Raw genomic sequence first — 10966 nt, 5'->3', positions numbered from 1 at the left:
TTCTAGTTCAGTTCTAGTTCAGTTCTAGTTCAGTTCTAGTTGAGTTCTAGTTCAGTTCTAGTTCAGTTCTAGTTCAGTTCTAGTTCAGTTCAAGTTCAGTTCTAGTTCTGTTCTAGTTCTGTTCTAGTTCAGTTCTAGTTTAATTCTAGGTCAGTTCAGTTCAGTTCAGTTCTGGCCTATAGACTAGTCAAAAAAGTAGATCATAGAAAAAAACAAGTGCATAAAATAGTTAATATTCTCGATACTTACATTAAAACAAGGTCCCCTCAGTTCTCGTAAATCAATTGATCTAAATAAATCACATAATACCAGTTCCTCCACAGAAGGACATGCTCCATTGGGTGGTTCAAATATTAAACTCAATACATCTAAAATCTAGTGAAAATTAATTTAAATCAAAAATTATTTTGTTAGTTTAAATATCGCTCAGAAAATGTTCAAAATATTTTCTTCGAATTATAAATACCTGTGGAAATTGTTCCATTTCCATTTCTAATACTCTCATGGACGGTTTAGGTGTTGTCATCTCTTGGCCCATGCACATTTCATACAGCAGATGGCCAAAACAAATGATATCAACATTTTCGATGTCTGTAGTAGAACGTGACCACATTACCGCATTAATGCGCGACGATAGTCCCAGTAGACCATTTTCGAGACCAGATAATCTAAAAGAGAAAAAAAAGATATTTTATTACAATTGTTTATTGTTCACTAAAGTAGCTCAATTACAAAAGAGTGTATAATTCTTTCAGCACCCTCTCTGGCATAACCCGATATTACAATATTTACTGTATATGTATGTATATACATATGTATGTATGAGTACATAGTCTGTGCAAATGTTTGCATGTGTTATTATGACTTTTAATTATGCTATTGTTTGAAATTAACAACAATCAACAACCATTTTTATATTTTTTTTGTTTAAAAAAAATATGTGCAGACATTGTATTCTTTTATCTTAATTTTATTACGAATTGTTTGTTTGTTTTTAGCCTTGTTAACATGTGGCATTTATAATTCATTCATATTTACATTCATATTCACATAAGTAAAGAACCGAGACTTGCTACTTGCAACGCAATGATGATTCACATATTAATGTGACAGTTAAAATGTGGAACGAGCGTATAATTATGACAATTATTTGAATTAAGAACAAATAAATGTGAACAAAAGCAACAACGACGATACGTTACGAAACGTGACATCCAATTTCATGGAGTTTATTTGCATGTAAACAAGGACGTCATGAATATATGTATGTATGTATGTATATGACAAAGACGTGTCCTTAAATTGGTTATTAAAAAATTACAATTTATTTCAGAACAATAATATGTAATTCATATTGATTAAGGATTTTATTGCGTTATTACTACTTAAAATGCTTAAAATTTATTTTTAAACATATTAAGTTGTAATCTTTCCATTTAATGTACTTTGTGTAAATAAGGGCTGTTTAAAAATCTGTTATCTTTAATACATATTTTAAAACAATTTTAATTGGATATTAAGTCCTATTGTATATATATTTATTAAGTTAGTAGATATACTCAGTGTGCTTTGTTACCTTAAAAGCAATATAACGATTTTCAAGATTCTAACTATAATAGTTTTCCAGATATATAGATTTTACGTTTTCCAAAAAAAAAAAAATTAAAATTTTAAATGTGAATTATCTAATAGTTTCCCAGATATACGAAATTTTGTACACAATTCATATGGGAGGTACCAATCCCCCCATTGAAAGTCCGTCCATTTCTCTCTAAAGTTTCACAAGAATGTTAATGTTCATTATGTAAAATTTTAAGATTCTATCTCTTATAGTTTCTCAGATACATGATTTTCTTATTTAATTCATATGAGAGAGAGACCCCCATACCCTTATGAAAGTTCTTCCTTTTTCTCTTTAAATGTTCAGATTAATATTTATTAGTCCGCCACTACTGATGGTCCTCCAACTTTTTGTCCTTTATAATCATATTGACAAGCTCCACTTTGGTATTATTGCAATCTTGGGGAGCAGAGAGGTTTCCCTCCTCTGGCCGGGACTATAAATTGGTTACAGTCTACTGTCTGTTCGAACAAGAACACCGCATAATCTGTTACTACGGGTGGCCAGTTGACCGCAGGACTATGTCCTGGCTGGTCAGTTGGTTGAGGTTTCTTCGGAATCCACGTAGTGACTGTCCATTGGTTATAGTCTACTGTCTGGTCGAACCAGAACACCGCATAATCTGATACTACGGGTGGATTGTTGACCGCAGGACTATTTCCTGGCTGGTCATGTACTTGAGGTTCCTTCGGAATCCACGTAGTGGCTGTGGTCTAACCCCAAACTCGCGAGAAGAGAATGTTGTTTTAAGGACTGATATATCCTATACCTAATGTACAAAGCAGCATATCGCCAGTCGCGATATGGGACACCGGCATATGATGGGCATATGATGAGAATGGGACTGATGTGATAGATTGAGCGAACGATTGAGAAAGTCTCCATATATTATAGATTAGTACTAATTTAGTATGCCTTTTCGCTTCGGGGAAGTTCCTCGGTGCTGTTGCCATCTCAACAGGAATTATTGAAATTATTGACTTTGGAATTCCTATTATCTTTGTCACATTATCGGTTCATAAAAATTGGATCTTGATCCATTTTATTAGGTATTTCGGACTACCAAATATGTCTCTATTAGCTGTTGCCGAATCAACAGAGGCCATCCCATTTGCGTGGTTGTAAACGGAAGTGATGTTTTACATCTCGGAAGTTAAGTAACGGGGCAGCAATTGTCAGATATTAAATAGCTCGAGTACTTCAGCAAAGTGCTTGTACATGGACCGTCCCAATTCATGTACAAAAATTGCCACCTGAGTTCTTTATTGAAGGATTCAGGGGCGATGGTAGACCATTGTTCAAGTCTACCCATTGGATGAGAAAACCACCGTAAAATAAGACCGTCAAGACAGGTGTTTACGTAAAGCACTCGTTTCTAGAGTTTAGTATTACAAGCAAAGTGTAGCTCTGCCAGCTGAAGAAGCTATAGTGGCCTATAATAAGTAGTGCTATTAGTGATAGGTTAAAGTAGAATTCCGCCTTGATATAGGCTTTGTTTAATTCTAAGAATTCTTGAGTAAGTTGTCTCTGAACGAACTTCTATGGATTGCAGAATATCCATAAGGAGTATGTCATGACAGCATCGAAGACTTTCGACAGGTCAAGTGCCTTTAGCGTTTTATGCTCTATGAGATCTGGGTGGTAATGGCGTTTAAAACTGTAGTGGTGGTGGTGATGACCACGATTTACTGTTAAGTGGCAGGACAGATGGGATAGTGTGGTATGACAGACTGCGTGGAAGACTTTTGTCAAAAATCAAGCGCCAGTGACTATGAGAATAGCGGTTAAAATTGTAGTGGTGGTAATGGAGTCGAGTTACTGTTAAGTGGCAGTATAGCTGGGGGAAAAAGGGCCATAATAATTCATCACGTTAGGTTACATAAGGTCTGTATTAAGTAGTATCCCTCTGTCCCTTCGATTCTAGAGTTTAGTATTAGGGTGACTCTACATTCTGCTGTGTCAGTTGAAGAAACTCTAGCACTACAAAATGTTTAAATTCTGAAACTACAAAACTTTATCGTCAAATTTCATTTTGTATTTTTTTGCATTAGTTTTCGTAAGAATAACTTTATAAGTTTGTATTAAAGGTTAACATTTTGATAACAGCACTGTACTTAAGTCAAGGTATTTTTAATATATGTACTTTCGCTGAATAAGCTAAAAATCTTGTTAGGATTTGAAAAGTTTTCAATAGTTAATATACATTGCTTACAGTGGCATACTTTTAGGTGAATTAGAGTGCAACAAGAATGGAAGGTGATTGATATTGTATTTTTCCATTCGAATATTTCCTGTTCTTTTTTTATTTTTTTAACAATAACTGAAAATAATAGTTTTCTTTTCTTTATGTTAGTTACAAAAAATAAGTTTTTTTTTAAGATTTATGCAAAACATGGTGCAATTGTCGAAACCAACATTAAATACTCTTACATACTCACGCACTCAGAAGATGTACGAGGGTGGTAGTAAATCTTTAATTAGGATAGAAACATGTTCATGCTATGGTTGCATGTCTTGCACGATTAACTATTACAAAAAGTGAAAGTAAACTTTGAAAGTATTTGCCTGCATACTTCTCAGACATTCCTCGAAGCAAGCAAACAATTACATTTCTCACGCACTCAGAAGATGTACGAGGGTGGTAGTAAATCTTTAATTAGGATAGAAACTTGTTCATGCTATGGTTGCATGTCTTGCACGATTAACTATTACAAAAAGTGAAAGTAAACTTTGAAAGTATTTGCCTGCATACTTCTCAGACATTCCTCGAAGCAAGCAAACAATTACATTTCAATTCTATTGTAATAGATGTTTTATACTTTTGGGAGAAAGTAAATACATATTTTTCTATTCATGTTTTGAATTGTATAAAATATACAGTTTTTGGAACAACTTTTCTATAACGCTATTTTTTTTACCAAATATCTAAGTAATAAAATGGAAAATAACAACAATAAAAATATATGTATTTCTTTTTTTTCGGTATGTAAAGCAATTTTTCAGTAAATTACTTTCTAATTGAAAACCACTAGAAAAATTTTATAATAAAAATATTTTACAATATAACACAACATTTTTTTTATTACGACATTAAACCACAATTGCCTACTTTTAGGCTTTAATATATTCAACTTACTACTGCATAGTTATTTGATTTTATTACTTTATAGAGAGATAGAAAAAAGAACTTATTCAAATTACCTGGCAGCACCGTTTTGTAAAATCACATTTCCACTATGCAAATGACCATGCAATGGAAAACCTCGCTCTTTGAGAAACAGCAATGCCTCCAAGATTTGTCTGCCTAAACGTTGTACTTGCGTGACTGGCAGGCCAGTTGGTTTACGTGTATATTTACGTGACCAAGGTTCATTCCATTGGGCCTATAAATTAAAAAAATAAAAATAAAAATAATACGTATTTATTAATTATTGGCTAAAGAAAACAAATACAACAAATTTGTTATTTTTTTAATTACTACAAACATTAAAAAATAATCTTTAAATCGACACATTAACAATTAAAATTGTTATTTATGTGTTTTTTTTACTTTATTGTTGCTTGTTTTTCAATATAACATTTTAATTGTAAAAAAATAACTATAAAATAATAGTTTATGGCTTCTTTATGGTGAAATTGGGAGCTATGAAATCATTAAATGAAATTGTGGAAATAAATGGAATTTTGGTAAATAATACTTTTAATACAAAACATATTCGAGCATTATTAATAATATCGGAATAAAATCTTTAGGGAATTAATCATGCAATAATTCTATTGGAAAGAACTGGATTTACACATCGGTTGTTAGGCCTATTCCGACCTATGGTTGTACTGCCTGGTGGGAGAAAGGTTAGTTATCGGAAGTTGCTTAAAAAAGCTTTTAGGTATGCTTTTCTTGGCATTAAAGTTGTCATAAGTAATAGTCCATAAGCGCCCTTATATCGGGTGGGGCGACTTGAAATCTATTAAGGCTTAATAAGTCTTCCTTAGTAAAACTTTCGCTCGACAATCAATCACACACTAACTCCTCTTGTGGAATTATAGATTTTAAAATTACGACTCTAGTCTTCGGGGAAATACCTCTAATGGAATCATTCAACTATGGACAATTGGTTTGTGTCTGATAGACTTTTTGCCGGATGCCGGTGTCTATATTCAAGATACCGATATAAAAATATCTTTCAGACTCCCTTAAGACGGAACTATTAGACTCTTTTGGATACCAGTGCACTGTAGTGTGCATAGTAATGAGTTTACGGACGATTTTAACCAACATAACGACTGGATGGATAGATAGGGGCTGCGCTAGCTCAACTGGCTCTCGGTCGATCTCCTTGCAAGGAAATTGGCTATGTCAACTGCGACCAGATTGAGTGTAACTGGTAAGTGGAAACAATGCTCCATAGGCCATGCTAGGATCATAGATCTTATACCGAATAATCAGTACATTGTTGATTATTGTATTCCGGTACCGGAATAGTGAGAAAGTTCTAATATTATATCTCTTCGGAGTCTGAAGAATCTCTCCTTCCGCCAAATAATTGCTTGCGAGAGTATACAGACGGTTCCAAAACTACGAAGGAAGTTGGTAGTGGCATTTTCATTGAGGAATTTGGAACGAAAATCTCCTTCCGACTTAATGATGAATGTAGTATCCTTCAGGCTGAAATATCGGCGATAAGGAGGGCGGTAAATTGGCTAAGGTACTATCGGATATCCAACGGGGATATCAGAATTTATACCGATAGTCAAGCTGCTATTAAATACCTAACTGGTGTGTTCTCCACATCCAAAATTGTCCATGAATGCCGGACGTCTCTCAATGAGATGGCGAGACATTCGAACATCACCCTAATTTGGGTAAAGGGACATGGGATTTCGTATGGCAATGGTATTGTTGACACCTTGGCAAGAGCTGGCACTATGCTTAGCAGAATGGATATAGATCAGTTCTGCGGTATACCACTACTTGCAATTAAGAGGCAAATCAGTGAAAACTGCCTCTACATCGCTCGCGACAAATGGTCGTGTGAACACACGTGCTCATTATGTAGAGTACTGTGGCCACAAATGGATCCTCACAGGTCTAAATATCTTCTTGGTCTCCAAAGACCGCAATTAAGTAGGCTGATATCGATAATCACTGGCCATTGTAAATTTGGGAACCATGCTAGACGCATTGGTCTCCCTTTCAACGATTACTGTAGGAATTTTCAAAACGAGGATGAAGAAGAGACTTTGACTTTCTCATCTCCTTCTCTTTGCAACTGTATCTGTTCTTCCACTCTTCCCTATCTTTTCTCTTTTCTTTTTCTTAAAGGTATTTTTAGAAAGAGAACAACATGGACCCAAGTAAATCCAAAATTGGCTACCTGAGAAAACCTAACCTAACCTGGGGACTGCGCTATCTGTAAAGGACTCCGAATATAATTAGTTGGAAGGTTTTTTTTGTACAAATTACGAATAGAATGACAAAGAAGAAGGGAAATGCTATCTGGACATTGAGTTTATAATATGAGTATTACGAAACTGAAGAATCTTTGTTCCTTTCCTGACTGTTAGAAACGAAAAATAGAAAAATTCACAATTTGTGTTGTACGGTTGTTTCGAAGTATATCGTAATTCTTATACCTCACACTTCTATAGCAGGGAGGGTATTATGCGTTTGTGCTGATGTTTGTAACACTCAAAAATATTAGTCCTACACCAACTTTAAGGTATATCAATCGGCTCAGAATTACTTTCTGAGTTGATTTAGCTATGTCCGTCCGTCTGTGTGTCCATGTAAAGCTTGTGCGCTCGCTACACCTTGCAATTTTCAAGATAATTTGGTACATACTTGTTTTATTATTGATGTGGTTTTATTTAATAAAATGTTTATGGCATACAACGCTACAACTATACGAAAACGGTTGTGAGTTGGACAATTATTACAAATTGGAAAACGATCTTCTTTGTTTATTCTGAAGACGATCCTGTAATATGTTAGAAATTGATCGTTTCGGAAATTTTTCTGTATACTTTTCTTCGTCGCAAGTGGATTTACAATAAATACGAGGTAAAGACTTGTACCTATATAACCACTTACTTTTCAGTGGCTATTTCATCGCGACAACTAATTAACGTAAAGAAACCAACAGTTGAACTCTCTATTTGTAATCGCTCCCTCCGGGCATGTTTCCTTGATTAACGACCTTTATCATGGTGTATGGAAAACCTCAGGGTAAAGAGGTGCTACCAGTACCTTTTGTCTGTCGGAACTATAAACTGGTGTTGTCACTTCACTTTTCGGACTTTCTTTAAAATGAATTGACATGGGGTCGAAACAAAGAATCACATTATCAGGTATTACGGGTGGCCAGTTGCCGCATGACTATGCCCTGGCTGGTTAGTTGATTGAGGTTTTTTCGGGATTCACTTAGTGGCGGTGGTTTAAAATCATATACGCTGAAGTTTTATTTCGTTATAAGTTCAGTATTGTCGCGGAAGATATAAAGATAAGAATGAGTCGGTGTTAAATGTGTATGATACAGGATGAATATAGCAATGTATGGGTCTTGGCTTATATCTAAAGTGAGAGAGTCGGATATTGTTTTCTATGAGTGCGTTAGATGAGAAAGAAGTGCACAGAGTTGAAAGATGATAGATGAAAGCTATCTTATGCAAGTGCTACCGTTGAATTTTCCTTCCTTGTCCAGGTATATTCAGATAAAACTCTGTTCATACTAGATGTATTACAGTGTGTTCTCTGTGAGTAGGAACAAAGTCCTCGTGGTTGTAAACAGAAGTGGAGTTTTTACATTTCGGAAGTTAAACAACGAGGAAGAACAGGTCAGGGATTAGATAGTTCAAGTACTTGAGCAAAGTGCATGTATACTGGACCGGAAATTCCATACACTTAAATTGCCACCTTTGTATAAGAAACACAATGGGGCGGTGGTGAGTCGTCACAGAAGCTTAGCCAGTGTTTGAAAATAGGACAACATTGGCAGGTGTTAATGTAAAGCACTTTAATATACCTTATTTGTAAGTACTTATTTAAGTAGTTATTTGTAATCGAGCGTGGTAAATACTTTCATCCAAATTAAGAAGTTTTTGCTGCGCTATTGATTAATTAGTTCTTGTCTGTTGAAAAACTATGCAAATAAGCTAACCATTACAGGTCGTTTAGGATAATATTACAGATTTCACACTCATGATATCAAACGCACATAACATCATGGTGAAGTGGCTTAGTGTCAATCTAATGGCTAAAGTAGTTTTATTTAAACACTATTAAAAAACTCAATGTTATAGATATGGGGTCTAAAAAGTACGAGACCATCGCTTTTGAACTGTGTATACTGGAAATATGTTTTTTTTTTTGATTGTAGTGAATACGACTTACCTTATATATTAAATCCTTAAGACTACCCCTAGAATTGAATGGTGTCACCAAGCAGGCATAATTACCCGAATTGGTGTGCAGAAAACCCAAATCCAAAACGGGATAAATATACGGATGATGCAGAGAACCTAAAAGTTCCATTAATATATTGCGAGGACTTTCGTTAGGCGATAGATCTTCAAATGCGACACAGTCAGGCGGCAGGGTTAATAAAGTCATTAAACGATCGGTGCGAACCTTTAAAAAAATTAAAAAAAAAACATGAATAAAGAAGTGAAATCTTAAACTAATATTATTATAAATATAAACTTACCGAAGCATCGGTTACTAGAAACCAATTTTTACCATGTCTCGAACCGATTTCATCTAAATGAGCAATTACTTCATATCTACCATTTGATTGTTGTATCCACTCTTGCGTGGCATTGAGAGCCTTCTCTCGGGCGGCTCTTTCGCGCGGTGAACGCTCCACAATGCCATTGCCACTATCTAAAGCGGAATATTGATATTTGATATTGGGTCTGTAAGTGGAATTTGGTAAAATTAATTAAAAATGGTTGAATAAAAGGGATTGTAACTAGAAAGAAAAATTTAAAACTAATTAAAAGGAATTTAAAGGTTTTACTCATATAACTACTACTCTCTGACTAAATACGTTTTGATTTAAATAATTTAAAATGTAATTGTATTACTAACCTACATTGTTAATTTCATTATAATTGTCTACTCATTTTTGAATGTGTGTGTGTGTGTGTGTTTCAGTTTTTAATACATACATATTTTAAAATTAAATACAATATATACATACAAACTTACATACGAACGAATACGAATGCAGCCAAATGTAAGAGAATATTTTCCAAATGTTAACACCATTTCCGAATAAATTTGAATTTTTTTTTTCGAAAAATTCGAATTGAATTTGATAAATTTTCGATTTGTAAATTTCTAAATAAAAATGTTAGAAAGTTAAGAAATTTTATAGTAAATTTCTGCCAAACAATTGGAAATGGTGTAGTTTTTTTCCAGAGTGTTTGTGATTGTGTGTATCTGTTTCTTTGTTTGTGTAGGAAAATAGAAGAGTAGAAAAAAGGATAATGGCTAAGAAGGACACTTGTGTCATTTAACTAAAGAACTGAATGTTTAAGTTTAGCAAAATCTCATGAATAATTATTTTATGACAAGAAAATGCTAATGCTAGTATGACGAGTACTATGAGCTTTTTTTTTGTTTTTCAACTAAAGAACTAAAATGCAAAAATTATTCTTTTTTCTAGTTTCAGTTACATTTCCATTTCAGAGCTATGTATTGTTTTTTGTTTTTATTGCATAATTTTGCTTTGTCTTTGCAAAAATTTACAAATAAAAATAAAAAACTGGGAGCAAACCGTTTTACATACAAAATTGTGTCATTTATTGTATTAAATATTTGATTACAGTGCAACTTCTAGAGAAAAGTCCTTTTGTATTGCAATTTTTCTTTTTTGAATTTTCTAAACCATTAATTTAATACAGATGTTTTTGCTAAGAGAGCAGAAGAAAATATTTATTGTTAAAAGACTAAATGTAATTGGTTTATAAAATTGCATTATTTCGAACTGAGTAACTGTAAGGAAAATGCAAATTTATTTTGCCGCTAAATATATTTTACTTCCGTATACTTAAAGGTCATCAGCTTTTTGGTTATAAATAGTTAAATATTGATTTTTTAAAATCAATCGATTATCTAAGTTGTTGTCAAATATGAAGTCAATTGCAATACACAAAAGTAATGGTCTGCAGAAATTCGGTGCAGAACCATTACTAGTCTATAGACTAGACTAGACTAGACTATAGACTAGACTATATACTATAGACTAGACTAGACTATAGACTAGACTATAGACTACACTATAGACTAGACTATAGACTACACTATAGACTAGACTATAGACTACACTATAGACTAGACTATAG

The 10966-nt window shown here is 33.7% G+C and overlaps 1 protein-coding gene across 1 annotated transcript in view; it reads right to left on the bottom strand.

The window, feature by feature from the left end:
- Positions 1-10966, bottom strand: part of LOC111678130 (serine-rich adhesin for platelets) — a 91600-nt gene that overhangs the window by 9695 nt on the left and 70939 nt on the right. The window contains exons 6-10 of the mRNA XM_046949196.1: positions 9325-9532; positions 9012-9248; positions 4823-5004; positions 467-668; positions 215-375 (exon numbers count right to left, since the gene is read on the bottom strand). Coding sequence (XP_046805152.1) covers positions 215-375; positions 467-668; positions 4823-5004; positions 9012-9248; positions 9325-9532 — 990 coding nt within the window. The remainder of the gene's footprint in view (positions 1-214; positions 376-466; positions 669-4822; positions 5005-9011; positions 9249-9324; positions 9533-10966) is intronic.

This window comes from Lucilia cuprina, chromosome 2, assembly GCF_022045245.1.
Source record: "Lucilia cuprina isolate Lc7/37 chromosome 2, ASM2204524v1, whole genome shotgun sequence".
In the NCBI taxonomy this organism is placed as follows: Eukaryota; Metazoa; Arthropoda; class Insecta; order Diptera; family Calliphoridae; genus Lucilia; species Lucilia cuprina.
This window is presented reverse-complemented; position numbering and strand designations above follow the sequence as displayed.